At 44.7% G+C, this 16,335-nt stretch overlaps 3 protein-coding genes across 15 annotated transcripts in view; all 3 read left to right on the top strand.

Annotated features, from left to right (window-relative positions):
* The first annotated feature begins 1,103 nt into the window (after positions 1-1,103).
* RPP14 (ribonuclease P/MRP subunit p14) lies at positions 1,104-3,877 on the top strand. Its single transcript, XM_052775960.1, has 5 exons — positions 1,104-1,299; positions 1,391-1,475; positions 2,233-2,309; positions 2,907-2,985; positions 3,635-3,877. The coding sequence occupies exons 1-5, from the start codon at positions 1,214-1,216 to the stop codon at positions 3,689-3,691; spliced, it is 384 nt and encodes a 127-aa protein (XP_052631920.1). The 5' UTR covers positions 1,104-1,213; the 3' UTR covers positions 3,692-3,877.
* On the top strand, positions 3,735-4,427 carry HTD2 (hydroxyacyl-thioester dehydratase type 2). The gene has a single exon (XM_052775959.1). The coding sequence runs from the start codon at positions 3,735-3,737 to the stop codon at positions 4,239-4,241; it is 507 nt and encodes a 168-aa protein (XP_052631919.1). The 3' UTR covers positions 4,242-4,427.
* A 2,291-nt stretch (positions 4,428-6,718) lies between these two features.
* PXK (PX domain containing serine/threonine kinase like) overlaps positions 6,719-16,335 on the top strand; it is a 37,475-nt gene continuing 27,858 nt past the window's right edge. For 7 of the 13 annotated variants that reach the window (XM_052775948.1, XM_052775950.1, XM_052775945.1 and 4 more), the window contains exon 1: positions 6,719-6,935. In XM_052775948.1, coding sequence (XP_052631908.1) covers positions 6,834-6,935 — 102 coding nt within the window. In that variant the 5' untranslated portion in view covers positions 6,719-6,833. Of the gene's footprint in view, positions 6,936-7,994; positions 8,109-16,335 lie in introns of those variants that run through there. The other 6 variants (XM_052775941.1, XM_052775939.1, XM_052775938.1 and 3 more) reach the window with 6 other exon arrangements.

The following is a 16,335-nucleotide window of genomic DNA, read 5'->3' on the forward strand; positions in this document are numbered from 1 at the left end:
TAACTGGTTCTCACTTCCTAGGACAAACACGATATTCGTGAAGGTCTATTGCTGGCCTGTGCTTACAGCTACTGAATTTTATGTGGCAAGCTGCCTTTTTTTTTTTTTTAACCTAACTAACAATTTAAAAATGAAATTACTTTGGTACATCTGAAATTGCCTGTTCAAATACTCAATATTTGCTTTTGCTGAAGTTTAATTTCTAAACATTTAGTATTTTATGTACAGTTTTTAAATTAGTCTGGGAGGGTAGTTTAGATGGATTGTGGTGCTCAACATGAGAAAGCCTCTGCCAGAATACAGTACTTGAGCTTTGGGCACTTCAAGGAAGATACTGACACCTGAAGGGGCCAGAGGGCAGCAAGGTGATAAATATCTAAAAAATGTTACATATTACAGAAGGCTAAGACAGGACAATGCCCTCAGGGTTTGTCACATGTTAGGGTGCCAGACAACACCCCCCACCAGGAACTGCATCAGGACCACCAGAATTTGTTTAAAGGGGAGGCGATGGATCCTCTCTGCTAGCCCCTCTCCAACAGCATGTTTGTTACGGAGCACTCCATATTTGTCTTTCTGAAGCAAAAAGCTAGCGTGCAGCACTCGGAAACGCCATCTGTTCCCACAGCTTCCCGGAGATTAATTTCAGACCCAAAGACTGCTCGTTGCCTTCCTCCATCTGAAAAGCCACGCTCCCCTTTCCCCCAGGGCCTGCTCAGGGGCTCTGGGCACGCAGGCAGGGCGCAGCGCTGCGACCTCAAGCACCGACCCGCAGCCCAGCGGGGCAGCGGCGGCTGCTCTCCTCCCCGGTATAACGGGGAACCGGCCGTTTCCCCCGCATGGGGGTTCAGCGCTTCCAGCCCGCCCGGCGGAGAGCAGTCACCGAGCCCAGGCAGCGCGCCGCTGGGTCCGTCCGTCCGTCCCTCGGCCCCGGCTGAAGCAGTGCCGAGCGGCGGCCTTCCCCAGCAGCCGCCTCGGCGTGACGGAGAAGGCCCCGGGGGAGGCGGCGGCCGCGGACGCCGGGCCGGCCCGGAGGCGACGGCGCTCCCACCCGCCGCCTACCGCCCGCGCGCGCCCTCGCCCCGCCCGGTCGCCGTGACGACGCCGAGGCGGGGACTCGCTCTGGAGGGCTGACCCCGCGGGGCCGCCGTAGAAAGCCGGGCGGTTCCGCGCCGCCATTGGCTCGGCGGGTGGAGCGCGGCCTGGAGAGCGGATGGCGGGGGCCAAGCCGCCGGCCGCCACCTTCGAGCGGCGGGTGCTGCGGAGCGCCGCGGAGCACCACTACCTGCGCGTCCGCCTGTGAGTGTGAGAGAGACCCGGCTCCCCCCACGGCCGGCTCCCCGCCGCCGCGGAGCCCCGCCAGCCTGCTCTCTGCTCTGCTTCCCCGCAGGGAGCTGCCGGACGGCGGGGCCCGGCCGAGCGTCGCGCAGTTCAAGCAGCTGGTGGTGTCGGCGCTGAGGGAGCTGCACGGAGAGGTGAGGCGGGACCGGGGCCGGGGCCGGGCTCCTTCCCTCGGCTGACGGCTTCGGGGCTGGGCCCAGGAGGGCCTTTGCGGGAGCGGCCGGCCTGCCCCCGGCTTCCGCGGTGGGTTTTCTGTCGGCTCTGCCCCCCGAAATCAGCCCGCCTGGCTGCGGAGCGGTGTCGGAGAGGGGCGGAGCTGACGGCGGGCTGAAGAGGCGGCCTGGAGGCCTGGGCCTGCGCAGGTAGGGTAAGTGTCTTCGGTTTGCCTCTCCGTTAACCCGTTACCTGCTCTCCGGCCCGCGTTGTAAGTTGCTCCTAACGAAGCTGGAGTTGTACGTTTTGTCTCGGCATCTACAGTCAAGTGGCTCCAGCACATCTGGCTCTTAGAATTTGGGGTATCGATGCTTTTGCTGTAGGGAGACTTTAAAAGGAGAACTGTGGGAAGGGAACAGCTTCTTGGATGGGGAAGTCCACAGTACTATTCTTGCTCTGTTTACAGGGCTGCTGGGTGACTTTAAGCAAGTCACATCACCGCTGGGTCCCTGTTTCTCCAGCTGTAATGTGGAACTAAAAGTGGCTTCTATCTAAAGGGTTCTGAGAGGAAGAGTCCTGTATAAAATCTAGTGGTGGTGTAGCTGAAACACTCGCGTGAGATTTGAGCGTAACTATAACACTTTTAATGATGTCACATGCTGGTAGTGAATTCACTTGCTTATAAACAACTATAAGAGCATAGGATGGTACTTACTAAATAATGTATTTTTTTCACAGGTTGGAGCAGCTTTGCCTGTGGATGTCTTAACATATGAGGAAAAAACCTTGTGTGCCATATTAAGAGTTGTTAGCAGGTAAGGTACAGTAGGTACGCGCTTCAGGTACTGCCATGAAAATATTTTTTATAAGGAAACAGAACTCTTAAGCTAAGAACGGTCTTTGAAGAATTAAGCCTAACTTGCAGACATCTGCATAGAGCATGCAGAAAATAAATTAAAAAATCACTAAGATTTGGTAACCTACATGTATCAGTACATTATTCCTGCTTTAAAACAGAGTGGTCTGACAGGAACTAAGCACCATTGAAATATGTGGCTTTAAATCTCTTTTTATAGTAAAGATGAGAATGGTTACTGTGAAGACAGCTGAGGTGATTCAGGGGAAGAAGGAACGTAAATGCACAGAGAGGACAAGAACAGGGACAGTAAAGTGAACTTGAAAAGGTTACAGTACGTATCTCTGTTTGTCAAGGACAAGAGACTGCAGTCATTGCAATAACCCTTCAGGGCACAGTCTTGCTACTAGAACTCATCGGTGAAAGTACCTGCTGTTAAACTCCGTTAAGGTTTTGTTAATCTTTATGTAACATGTTTTTTATTTAGGATGTTTATGCTTCAGGAAAACTGAGAAAACCAAATTTTATTAACATATTTCGTTTTCTTCTTACTTAGTGGCCTCGTCAAGCTGTGGAGTGCTCTAACATTGCTGGGCTTCTACCAGAACAGGAGGTGTGCTTTTCGAGTGCTGCAGGTAAAGCCCTTCAGGGGCTGGATGGCTACCCCCAAATGTCAGTTCTCGGTCTAAGGTTGTCTGGCTAGCTGAGCACGCTGCCTCTTCATAGAAAGATGGCCTAGATGCAAAAATGTCTTGGTTTGGGAGTGAAATGCTTTTCAATGGAGGTGTGTAGGCCTGCGTTTAAGCAATTCCCATCTTACAATGAATCTTGTAAAATGTGACAGTAGTGCCTGTCTCATTACTTTATGGTTTCATTCCAATGAGAAGTCCTGATCTCATTAATATATCTGCAAGAAAATAATTTCTGGGAAGTTTTGTTCTTGGCCCACATCTTGGTCTAATCTTTCATTCCTGCTACCCCATTTCTTCTAATAGTTGCTGTCAGCTGACCTCATTTAAAAATGCATACATGAACATGCACTTCCAGAGCTTATTTTTTCCTGAGGATGCTGCTTAATAAAATGAGTTCCAAGAATTCTTTGTCTCTGAAGCCATGGCTAAACAAAAATCTGCTTGGGCATAGCTCTTAAGCTTTTAATTTTTTATGTAAAAGGGAAATTTAAGTATTTTCAACTTTGAGTGCATTTGATGGTGATTTTTTTTTTTTTTTCAATGCTTTAGTTTGTTTCTTGCTTTGGTTTTTTTTTTCTTCCCCCTGAACTAGGCATCTCCATTTCTTCTTGCGTTATCTGGCAACAGTAGAGAACTAGTCTTGGACTGAATGCGGTTGTTGGTTTGGTTGTACGAAGCAGAAGTCGCTTGAGATGTTGCAGCCCTTCAGGTGTGGAATTTCTAGAGGGGATTTCCGACAGAGAGCCTTGACAAAGCTAACGGTTATCAATTCACTGCTTGGACATCCCGTACTTCAGAGTTTACACATAAAAGTTGGAGACAAAGCTGAACTTACTAAAGCTTTTACACAGAATGATGTTGTTACTTTTTCTGCTTTAACAGGTGACACAAATCCTTTGCATTTAAATGAAGATTTTGCAAAGAAATCTAGGTTTGGGAGAACTATCGTACATGGAGTTTTGATCAATGGACTTATTTCTGCAGTTCTGGGTACTAAAATGCCTGGTCAAGGTTGTGTATTTCTTTCTCAGGAGATCCGATTTCCAGCTCCTTTGTACACTGGTGAAGAAGTCATAGCTGCAGCTGAAGTTAAACGATTGAAGGGTTCTATTGCACACATTTCAGTATCATGTAAAGTCAAAGAAAGTGGAAAGACTGTTATGGAAGGGATGGTGAAAGTCATGGTGTCAGAGAGTTAGAGCTATTGCTCCTATGCTGCTTTACTATAAAGGCCAGAACTGTATGGTTGGTTTTGACTCTGTCTTTTTATGTAACATCACTTAATCCAGTAAATTTGCAACAAAAAAACCCCTGCAAAACATTTCAAAGACAGTGCACAAACTTAATGTTGATAGAACTGCATTAAACTTACAGCTTTTCATTTTTGCCTGCGTACTGCCACGATGAAACCAATAGAACTACTGTGACACTTACTGTGACAAAAGTGGCACGTTTAGATAAGCCTTTGCTCTGCTACAGTGGGAAGTCTGGAGTGGCGGGGCTTATATTGAGGCTGTTCTTTTCAGCAAAATCGCAGTCCACACTAGTGAAGTTCAGTTAAAACTTGTTCCCTCTTTACAAAGTAGTTGTATTGCTAACAAACACTGGAAGGAGGGGACAATGCTGTGTGTTTAACAAGCAGAACAGAAGTGGAGGTATTGACATGTACTGCAAGATCCGTTGTAATCTCTGTGGTAGCTCTAGCTGATGGTGCAGTGTGCTCTTTTGCAATGTTCTAGCTAGTAAAGCCTTCCTTAGCTCTGCAAATAAGTAGTAGTCAGCTTTCACATAAGCAATATACTCTGCCTGGTTTAGCTGGAGATGTGGCTCTCACAATACTTCCATATTCTTTAGATACCTTACAAAACCTGATTATAAACAAAAAAGTTATCTTTAATGATAAGTGACTCTGAAGCTTGCCTCCCAGAAGCAGAGTGAAGGAAGCTTTTAAAAAGCTGTATTGTCACTGCTTGTACTTGTTGCCTCCTTATGCTCCTCTGGGGAAGACAAGCAGGGGCAATTCTGTTGAGTACTAACTATGGCTTCTCTCTGCTTACCTGACTCGTGAACATGTATTCCCCTTTGCCCACTGAAAGTACCTTGGTTGCTGGTAAAGTAGGCTTTTGGTGAATTCATTAGTAAATCATCTGGATTAAATTATTTTAGTACCGACATAAGATTATTATACGCTAAGAAACTTTTCAGGAATGATGGGGACCATCAGGAGTAAAAGCACAGGCTGTCTTCAGTTGGTGGGCTCATATAAATTTCTGGCAAAACATCTCCCCCATCTCTGCAGCAGAAATGAATTTGTAACTTTTCTTGACTGCAAATAACCTCAAAAGTTGTTCGCTATGAAAAGAGTTTGTCCTCAAACTGTGATGAAAGCTGCTGTTAAAACAGTTACACCGTCTGGGTGTGATGTCTTTTTCTTAAGTGCAGCTGCACTGTAACAACAGACCCCAGGTGTTAAGTCAAACTGGATCAGAGGGAGGAGTAATGTTTAAGATGTTTGACTTCACTATGCCCTCTGTTTTCAAAATATGGGGTTTGGCCTGTTCGCAACATGGAACCAGTATTTAGTGAGAGCTTTGCTTATTTCTTGTCTGTACGAGTTGCTTCACTTCCCATTTCCTTTTCTTCTGCCTTGGGTCACTGCCTGATCGCTGGCTTTTGCCGTCCAGAGCACTGTTTCTCAAAGCAGGGTGCTTCTTCCCTCAGGCCGTGTTCACCTGCCTCTCTAGGTGGGAAGTTGTCACATTAATGCCTATTAACAAAATGAATCAAATGTGAGGACAAGATGGTAGGTGAGGGGTTAGGGCCATAATTGAATCTGTATGTGACTTCCTGGGTAACTGTAGGAGTAGTTTGGAAAGATTGCTGTTCCAGCCCGAGGTTTAGCTGCTTAACCACAGCACGCAGCCCATTTTCCTGTCAACGTGGAGCTGCAAGACAGAGACGCGAGGCTATTTATGTGTTTGAAGTGTATGGCAAACTCAAGCTCTGCAGTCTTACAACATCTTAAGTGAGATTAATTCCCGTATGTGGTGTAAAAGGGCAAAAGGCAATGCAGACAACTGTTCACCAGGCAGTAGGTTCCCAAGTGCTAAGTAGTATTGAAATAGTTTTTTACACTGCTACAGTGAAAGTTAGGTTGTGGAAGTAAATTTAACAACAACTTTAAATCTGTGTTTGGGAAAAAACAACCCACCCCAAAACTGTAAAGTCTACGAATTGAGTAGATGATACTGGATGCTATTTGATTTTTTAATGATCTTTTAACTACAGCAACCCCTCCAAAAGGTAAAGAGCAGCAAGTGCGCCAGCCCTTTTAACTCTCTTTCCGGGAAGCCCAGCAGTGTCTCGGGGCTAATCCCCTTCCCGCAGCCCGCGCTGAAGCTACCGCAGCCGTCCATGCCACCTGGAGCAGGGCACCGGGCGCGGAAGACTTGGGCAGCGGCACGACTCGCCCGGTGCAGAGCAGCGGGCAGTCACATGCGCTCTACCACCACCCCCGCTCCTTCCCCCCGTTATTAATCCCGGGGGACGGACCGCACCGGGCCCCGCCGCCGCCGCCGCTCGCTCCCGGGGGCGGGCCTGCCCCGAACGGCCGCGCGTGCGGGCGGCGGGCGCGGCGCGGCGCCCCCTGGCGGCCGTCGTCAGTCGGTCGGTCGGCGGCGCTAAGGCCCGGCGGCGGCGTCGCGGCGCTGCCGTGTTGACAGCGGCGGCCGCGCCGGGAGCTGCCCCGGGAAGCAGGTTGGCGGCGTCGGGCTCCCGTTCCCCGCCCCGGTATGGCCTTCATGGAGAAACCGCCGGCCGGCAAGGTGCTGCTGGACGACACGGTGCCGCTGACAGCGCAGATCGAGGCGAGCCAGAGCCTGCACTCCCACACGGTGAGCGGCGCCGGCCGGCGGGCAGGCCGGGCCGCGGGGGGCGGCGGGAGCGGCCGGTGTCGGAGGTGGAATGGGATGGGGGGTGGGGGGGGCAGGGGGAGCGAGGTGAGGTAACGGGAGGGAGCCGGGTAACGGCGGGCGCGGAGGGGGGGGGGACACGACGTGTGCCCGGGGCGGTGTCCGGGGTGCGCGGGGCCGGGCCGGGGCACGGGGGGGGAGCGGGGCCGGGCGGGGGCCTGCGGCTCAGCCCGGCAGGAGCCGAGGCCGAGGGTAGCGGGGAGGCGGGCAGGGCTCCGGGGCAGGGCCCGGGGCACTCGTGGGGGGTGGGCTGGGGCTGTGCGGGGGCCCGGGGCGAGCGGTGTGGTGCTGGGGGGGGGGGTGCGGGGCCGAGACCCCGTGAGCGCGGGTTTCACCTCCCGGGCGGCCCCTCCGACGGGAATGTGGCGGTGCCGCCGTTGCCTGGTCTCCCGCAGCGAGCCGGGAGTTGTTCGGCCCCTTCTGCTTTCTGTGAAGAGGGTTTTCCTTCTGCAGCCTGCCACGGCTGCCGGTGACGGTACCGGCGAGGGTTTGCGGGGTGCAGTCGGTGCCGCCGGGGCTTCGGGTTGTCTCGGAGTGGCGTCCGCTCCGCGGCAGGCCTTGTGCCTTCTGACTGAATAAGTTGTTGTAATTTCTGGTTTTTCTCGGGGTCTGTTACAGCGTTTGGAGCTGAGATGGGTTCTGGTTGCTTCATTTCGGTAGCTGGGATGAAGTTACATTTGAGCGAGCTACATTTGCCTCCGGGTCCTACTGTGCGACTGTAGCGAAGGCTGTAAAACTGCAGAGACGTAACTGAGGGTGCAGCCCCGCTTTCTTTGTTGTGGGGAGTGATGATACTCAGCAGAACAAGCCCTGCCGTGACTTTTATGTCACAGATTAATTCTTCTGGGATGTCTAGCACACGTACATGCACACCGCCTCCAGAAGAATTGTACTGTCTTTGAGCACGCAGTAATAGTCCAAATTTCATAATCTCCTGTTTGCAGTTATTTTCCACTTTAAAAACTGGATTTACTTATGGTATGACCAAGCAGTACTATGAATCAGAGAGAGAATTGGCTGTCATTTCTGATTCCCACTTTAGCTGAGAGCGGGGATGCTAGGCTAAAAAGGAGGCCAGAGGTACTTCGGCAGCAGGTACGCTAGCAGGAAGCGTGTTTTAAATGGAGAGAGGGTGTTCCTTCTGCCCCTTACACAGCTCCGATTCCTGTGTTGTTGATCTGTCTTCCTGGTTGCTTGCATCTGGTGAATACTCCTAACCCAAGTGACAATAATTGTAGGTTCACCACAGGATATACAACTAATCTGTAGACTGTCTTATTAAATACTCTTCCTGTAAGCAATCTACACTTAAGAAGTGTCTTTTGTGTGAGGAACTCACGTTAACTCATGTTCCAGTCTTCCTCTGAATGGAAGTTACCTATGAGAAATTGTCCATAAGATCCCCTGAATCTAGCAGGCTATGGCTCTCAACTGTTGCAACTGCTCTTGTAAATAAAACTAATGAGGTTTATTTTCTGACAAGCCTGATACTTTTTACTGGTTTCAATAGCTAAGGGGTGCAGGTACCAAGTCCTATGGGAAGTTGTATAACTTCTAATACTGCCCAGTTAGCAGTACAGATTGCAGTTTCATTGTTAACTTGTTTCCATCATGCCTTATTACACTTTTCTGCTAGTGCAAATGACAATAGCTTTTTGTGTTCTTTCCTTTGGTTTGCATGATTCTGGTTAGAAAAAAAAAAAAATCACAAAATTCTTTTAGAATGAGTACTTGGAAGTAGTTTTTCAATCCAGACTCTGTGTTATGTGTGTTGTCTTGTCTGGGTGAGTGCGATAGCAAATGTTGCTCCCCCTCTCTGTCTTTCATATCTGTATTCTGTTACTAATGGATGTTCAGAAAAAATTCTCTGCTGATTTGTTCTGATCTTTTGTTAATAACAGAATGCTGGAGCACTGTGCCTTTTGATTTCAAATGTGTCTCTAAGATACATCTATTAGTAATTGTTTGTTTTACTGCAGAAGCCCTGTTGATAGTTGAAAGATGGCTTGAAGTGTGTGTAGCACAGATGGTTTATATAGAGGCAGTGTGGGATAGCAAAATACAGGAAGCCATAACAGAGTCTTGGTTTCTTATTTGATATAAGTCGACTATTTTGTCATTTTGGACACTTCATCTTATGTCCCTGGTATCTGAATAATTTGTTTATTGGTGGCTGATGCTGTCCCAGATTTGAACTTTCCTGGTTTAAATAAGCCACACAAATAGATCTTTGTGTTTGAAGAGGTGTGTAAATGAAGCCCTTCTAAGGAATAAGGGTTGAAGTGCTTTTATGGGGCATTAAGACTGTATTTTACTTTGTTATATTATAGATGTAAGGAAGTAGGTTGTCATTAGCCGAATGCTTTTTGGGTTTGTTCCTTATCCCACCTCAAAGCGATATCTTCAAAAGATGTAGATCTGTACAATTCTTCATCCCAAACTAATGCTTGGAGAACTAGGTCTTCACATGCTAGGCTTGTTCTAAAGCTGAAATACAAATGCATCCATAAATAAATTTTCTATTCTTTTGTCAGCAGTATGTATTAAGATTTTATAATGCTGCTTAGTGTTGCAAGATTTACTTTAAACTTGCATTTATAATTTTTTTCCTGTAGATCATTGCTTATAAAAGCACTCGCATGAAGATGGGTTAGGCCCAAGTTAGATGCAACTTTAATGTGGCAACTGAACTAGTAATAATGTAAACCTTCTATGAGGGCAGAAAATAGCCAGTCTTCTGGATAAGCAGCTAAAGAAAAGGTGAAGAATTTCAGGAAAAGCTCTGTAGACATGGTGAAATACCACGCAGGAGACCAAAGTTTGTGTCAAATGAATAGTTTGCTTGTCTATTGTTCTAAGCAGCTTCTGTTAATTTAAATTTAATACAATAGACTGGGTAAGCGTAAACTTAATAGCATTGAATCAAGGGCAGAGGCTGAGTTTCTGTTTCCTGGGGATGAAGGTGAAACTAAAAAAACAAAACTGAAAACAAAACCTGAAACTGCTACATACTTCCTGAATTCTCCAGAAACCTAAGAAGGGACAAAGCTAGTATTTAAAATGTACTTTTGAGGGCTTGCACTTTTTGCTTAGTAAGAGCATGTCAGCCCCCTAGTAAATGTGGGTTTTAGATTGTTAGGGAATCAACTGCAAAATTTTCTAATATGCTCACAAGCTCTTCATGTTTCTTTCAAGTCAGAAGAGCTCAGAAGTTCTTACTTGAGTTAGTACATCTCAGCTGGTACATAATCTCCATGCTTTTGTGTTGCAACAAAGAAATTGTCAGCTGAGGTTTTCTTTTGCCTATTTATTTCTAATGGTAATTTAAGATTAGAATGATGCCTTTTCTTTTTTACAGAAGATGTTTCCCCAGTTAAGTGTGTTACAAGCAGTCTGAGTTTTGTTGGAATGTGCACTTACATACAAATAATTCTATAGTGCAGTGTTTATGGAGTCCTTTTCATTTGAAAGCCAAATAAACTTATATTGCAGGCACATTCCAGTAGTACCTCACTTAATAGATTTGAAATTACATGAGCAAACGCTGTCAGCTTCATTTTGTCTCCTGCTATATGCTTCAGTCCCTAGCACTCCATAGGAAGAGAGAGTAACTGTGTAACTTCGGGAGGGTGGTGGGCTCCTTTTCATAGGTGTGGTTCAGTGCTCTTGGTAGGTATCTGTACCAACCGTTTTGCAGAAAATGAAGTTGTTTTGCTGCCATTGCGTTCCTTGAATTCAATAGGAGTGGAATTACTTCCAATATATTAAGCCATTTGCAAGTGTCTCATCTTAATGCCAAATGTTGTGTTCTGACAACAGAGGCATTTTCAGCACTAAAGCTTTAATGAATTTTGGCTATTGAACTTGCTTCATATTGCAATATTTCATCCATATATACACTATTTAAAAGTGGCTTTCTTTCTAAGCCTTAAAATAGGATGCTATTTTCTGCCACAATAATCTAGACATATTCCTTAATAAGAAATGCACGTCTGTACATATAAGTTTTAGAGCACTTTACAGCAGTAAAACTACTAGCAAGTTATACATATATTTCTGAACATTCCTTAATTATTTTCTGAAATTATTTTCCTTTTTCATGCATTTCATGTTGAAATTGAAGTAGTGAAACAGCCAATTTTGCTACAGTACATTGTTGTCTTAAAGGCATTTGGAAATGAACAGCTGAAATAAAATCCCTCTCGTAACATACTTTCAGAGTTTTTCGTTAAGCAATGATGAATGTTGACACTCATAGCTTTCAGATTAAAAAAATGTTGAAAAAAGCATTTACATTTTTCCTATATTGTTCTGTGATACAAAAATGGAGCCATATGTTTCTAGAACTGTAGGATTTATTTTAAAAGCTTGTAAAGGACTTTGGATGTCTGCTTCATAAGAAATTCAATCTCTGCAAGGTTTCCTTCACTTTGGAAAAAAACAAATCATGAAGTTACTTTTAGAGGTGGCTTTAGACAGGGAACTGTTAAGAGTTCATTTGTTTGAGATTTTGGAAATGCAGTTCCTCCAATGGACTTAGTAAGTAAGCTTGACTACCTCCCACCTGAGCTCCCCCAGCCCCAGCCTGAGCTCAAAAAACGTAGCTGTTTCATCACACCTGATTTTAGCTATCCCAACCTTATGGTTTCCACTGGTGAACTTCCTAAATTAGTAATGTGTTTGTAGCTCCTGCAAAGATTGCAGTCAAAATATTAGTTGCTGTATCATACCTCAATAAATTCATTGCCTTAGAGATCTTGCAGTGTAATTAGAATATTTTTATTGGCTACTGAGTATTTCCTGAAAAATACTGAGTATTTTGCTTTTCTGGTGAAGGCCATGGTGATGCAGGATACTGAAAAGCTGTTCTTGTCTCTCTCCAGATCTTTTCTTGTTCACTAAGTTTCATTACATGTAAACGTGTGTCCTATTTTTTTTTCTGCAGTTGTCCTACTTCATAGCTTTTATTTGTTGAATGGCTTACTCATTACTATACCAGTGATACAGTGTGTGTGGAACTGTATAATGTCCCCGGACAAACATGTGCATTGTTTAAGATGCAGGTGAACACTGTACCTCAGATGGGCTTAATGGCAGGTTGTGCAATAGCGAGTAAATACTGTGCCCTGTAGTGAAGAGGTCCCTGAGTCTGAGCAGCTTTCCTGATTTTGTTGCTACTTTTCACATGGGAGATTTTCTAAATAAACATTTAAAAGAGCTTCTTACTAGAAGTTGTTCCAATCCAGCCTACTTAAGCAGGGATTGTATTCATGCTTAATTAGGCTTTCCTCTCTTTAATGCTTGTAAAATAAAGCCCTTTCAAACTTTTAGTTGATGTGACCTGAAGGCGACCTGGATCTTTATAATGGTTGGCTTTTCAAGCCTGTTGGATTAAACAGATGTACAGCAGAAATCTGTGGAAAAATGGACTGACGCTCCTGAGCCAGAAATTTAGAGACTATTTTCTTGGGAAAACAGAACGTAGAGAGTCTCGCTAATATTGGGTAGTACATTTTATTTTATGAATCCCCAAATTCACCACTTGTTCTTTCCTATTTTGTTTCTGCAGAAGCCTTTCTTTCCTGTTTGCTTTCTGTTTCAAAAACTAGGAAGGATGATAAACAGCAATTGTTAAACATTTGGACATGCTTTGCTGTGTAACTTTCACCTAAGAATGTTAACAAAGTTATCTGAGCAGCTCTGAGCTGCTGATGCTGATGTTTTAACAAGTGCTGGAATACCAGGGACTAATCTTGGTGAATTTGGGGCGGAAAACCTCCTAAATGTTGGCTCTGCATGAAAATGGGTAAGTTCAGGATAATGTTAATCCCAGGCAGTGATTGTGAAACTGTTATTGGCAAAGGATTGGAGAAAAGCAGCGTGGTTGTCACTGATCCATGTGGATGTTTGGGAAATACTCTTTTTCAGAAACTATCCAGCACTCTGTAGTGGTAGGAGGAAGATTTTAGGAAATGACAGCGTGCAACTGGGGTCATACAGCTTTCCCTACTCCCGACCTCCTCCTCCCAGCACCCATTTCCGCTTTCTTGACTAATTGGGGCAGCCAGGAAATGATCCCATAGGTAAAACTGCTTTGCTTGGCATCTTTAAAAATGCGTATTGGAACTGCTGCTGGAATATCAAGGTTGTGGCAGGATCTGGCTTGACAGCATTGGTAGAAAGAGCAGCGGACATACAAACCTTACCTGTGTGGGAGTCTGGAGGGACTCAGGGAGGTTGTCTTGGGGAGTGGTTTTATGGCCTGTCTTGGTGGTGGCTCCTATGTAGTTGCTGCCAGTGAGTTTGCTGCCTGTGGGCAAAATCAGTAGCGGGAGGTTGTCTCTCTTCTGCAAGCTGAGACCTTTCTTGCCAACTAGCAGCTGTTAGGGCTTCTTTGAAATTGTTTGGTAAACTGAGGCATAGGAAAGATTTCAAGCCATTCATGTAGGAGTGAAAAATGCCATGGGAATTTCTGCATGAGTGTAGCTAAGTTAGACCTCACTGAGCCTGGTTGTTGATCCTTAAAATTGTTGGCAGGAGTGAACTCTGGTAATTACTAGCCCTTTCTGAAGCCTTTTCCATCATCTTTTCCTGTGTTAGATGATGCAGCTAAACAGAAATGATTCTGAGTGTGCCTATTGGCTTTCCTTAACGCTTTCATTTATTTCCTGTGGGCACAGTCTTAGTCCCACTATCAAATCGGGCTCAGAAGAACGTTGTCGTAATTCAGATTTTTTTCCTAAACAAAACAGAATTTGGCAGAGTAATAAAGGCTTTTGTGCATTTAGGCTTTTTCCTTGCAGGGTTGAAAGCTCTTCTTTGGTCCTATGGGAAGCATATATCAGTGGTGCTAATTATAATCCCAAGACAAGCTTGTTGCTGTGTGGAAGCAATAGGAAGTATCAACTTCTCACTAAAACTCAGCATACTGTGGTCTGCTGACTATGTGTAGCCATGGCAGATATTGGGAATGGGATTGTATTTCTTCTCATGGCTTCTCTACTGTAGCTATTCTTTGACTTTCAATCTTGTTACCAAGTTTAGGAAAAAAAGCCAGAAAACCACTTTAGGCTTTTTCATTAGTTGTATTGACAAAATAGTGCTGAGGTGGCCAATTCTTTGTTACGGTCAGTGCTGATGGAGAGAGCGTGGTGGGCGCTTAGCTTTTCCATACAGACAGAACTAATGACTGCATCTGGAGCGATGCTCTCTTCTTTCAGGTTGTGAACCCCCCCATGACATAAAGAGGGGGCTCGATTAGTGCTTTAGGGTGCCAAAGCAGAACTGGATGGGAAAATGCTCAAGTATATGTGGAAAAAATAGTTGTAGCCCAAATCTTTTTTTTTTAATGTAATCTTACCGTGAGAATGAGCTCTGAGCTCTGAGTTGTTTATCACTAGGCTCTCCAGAAGAGACAACAGTCATATTGATCAGAATGGTTGTATGCAATAAGATGCTTTGATGGTTGTCTAATGAATTTGTGTGTTCTGCCTGCCCGAGAGCATTTTCTTGGGGTACAATAGAAAAGGTTAATTGCTGGATAAAGAGTAAGTGCTACAAAGGATTGAGCAATAACTCTGCTTCTTTCAAAATCCTAGAAGAGATGAATGACTGAACATGGTGAATCATCACAGACGTGGTTTTTCAGAGAAACAGCCAGCATTCCTTTGAGACTTGCTGAATAAGCAGTTGCTACAATTTTTTGGCTGTGTGTGAAGTAGCTTCTTCCTACTTCCCAAAATGCAGCAACGATCACAAAACAGGAAAAGCCATGTTAGTGGTGAATCTCTGTTTCCAGGTGTCCCTTTAATTGGTTTCTGTTGCACAGTTTGCAAACATAATTACACTGGTTGAATTGCAGTCAGCTCTATGGATTTTTGTTACTATTTATGAGGATTTGGGCTTCTTGTTTTGCAGAAAAATACCTTAATTATAATTTCAAGTGAATAAGAGAAGAGAATATGGAGAGAGCATGTCAGGCTGACTTTCTGAAAATAGACACTTTAATTCCAGTATAATAGTTATGTGTTTTGGTTTGTGACATCTTGGATTTCTGTCGTTTCCAACTAAGCTGCTAGGACATGGTTTTCATTCTTACTAGTCTTGAATTTGTTCTCAAGGCTAGATGGTTCAAAATTGCTACGGATATTTGACAGCTGTTGATAATAAAGGATATTTTCAGTGAATTTTAGAAAATGGAATAGCATTTTTGCCTGAGCAGCATTGTGCTTTGGAAGGAAACTTCAATAAATAAATTCTGGATTAGTTAAGGTTGAACACACAAGGTAATGCCATCTGGTAAGTATTGCTTTTGCCTCTGGTCTGGAATAGTCATAATTCTTGATTTACACTACTTACTTTTCATGGTGGTAAATGTTAAATGAGAATTTAGTTCTACGGAGGGATTCTCTGATGTGCCTCACTTTGTTTGCATCCAATGGTATGTTTATGTTTTTCAGTAAACAAGCTTTTAATTTCATTTCATTTGAAAGAGGAGAATTAGTTCTGTGTGGTTCTGAAGGCAAATTCCAAAACCAGAAGACGCTTCACAGTACCTGAAAGAAGTTACTAATACACGCCTGTAGTGTATTTTTAACTGTGAAGCTGAATTTGTAATACTTCATGGATCAAACACTCCATTAATTGAACTATCTAGTTGGTATGCAGGTACATGCCAGATAGAGTTATTGTTACAGAATGGACAAATTTGGTATATAAACTCAAGGTGCTGGAAATGCCTTTGTTTATTTTTGTTATTTCATTATTATCTATGTGTGATAATTTGGAATGCAGCATTAATTTTAATATCTGAAAAAATTGTGCATAATGCTATGATCTGTCCTTTTTGTTTGTGTGAGACTCCTATTGATGTAAGCAGTTCAGCAAAATTAGGTGGCATTTGAAATCAAAAAATTATTCAGCACTTTACATACAATACGTCTGAAAGTTTGTACCAGGGTGAATGAAGTCATCTGAGCTGAATAACGAGTGATTTATCATGTGATGCTTGCTGCACTGGAGGCAATAACCGGGTGGGTACTCGCGCGTTGCTTGGCACAAATGCAAAGAGCTTTTAGCATGTTCCAGCTTAGAAATACTGGGAGCCATGGCTTGAATTTGTATTTGTTTCAGAATTTCTAGTTCTCACTTTGAATTTTGTAGTTGCAGGTGTGCAGTGCGACTGAGCGTGTTCAGTGAGGAAGCCTGGGGGATTTAGCGGTACTTTGAGCACTGGTAGTGGGTCCTGCCACCCCTGGCCAAGCATAGCAGAGAAGATGAATGTGCTTAAAAGGCGTTGGGGACATAGGCCTCTCCTACAGTG

The sequence above is a fragment of the Harpia harpyja genome, chromosome Z (assembly GCF_026419915.1).
Source record: "Harpia harpyja isolate bHarHar1 chromosome Z, bHarHar1 primary haplotype, whole genome shotgun sequence".
In the NCBI taxonomy this organism is placed as follows: domain Eukaryota; kingdom Metazoa; phylum Chordata; class Aves; order Accipitriformes; family Accipitridae; genus Harpia; species Harpia harpyja.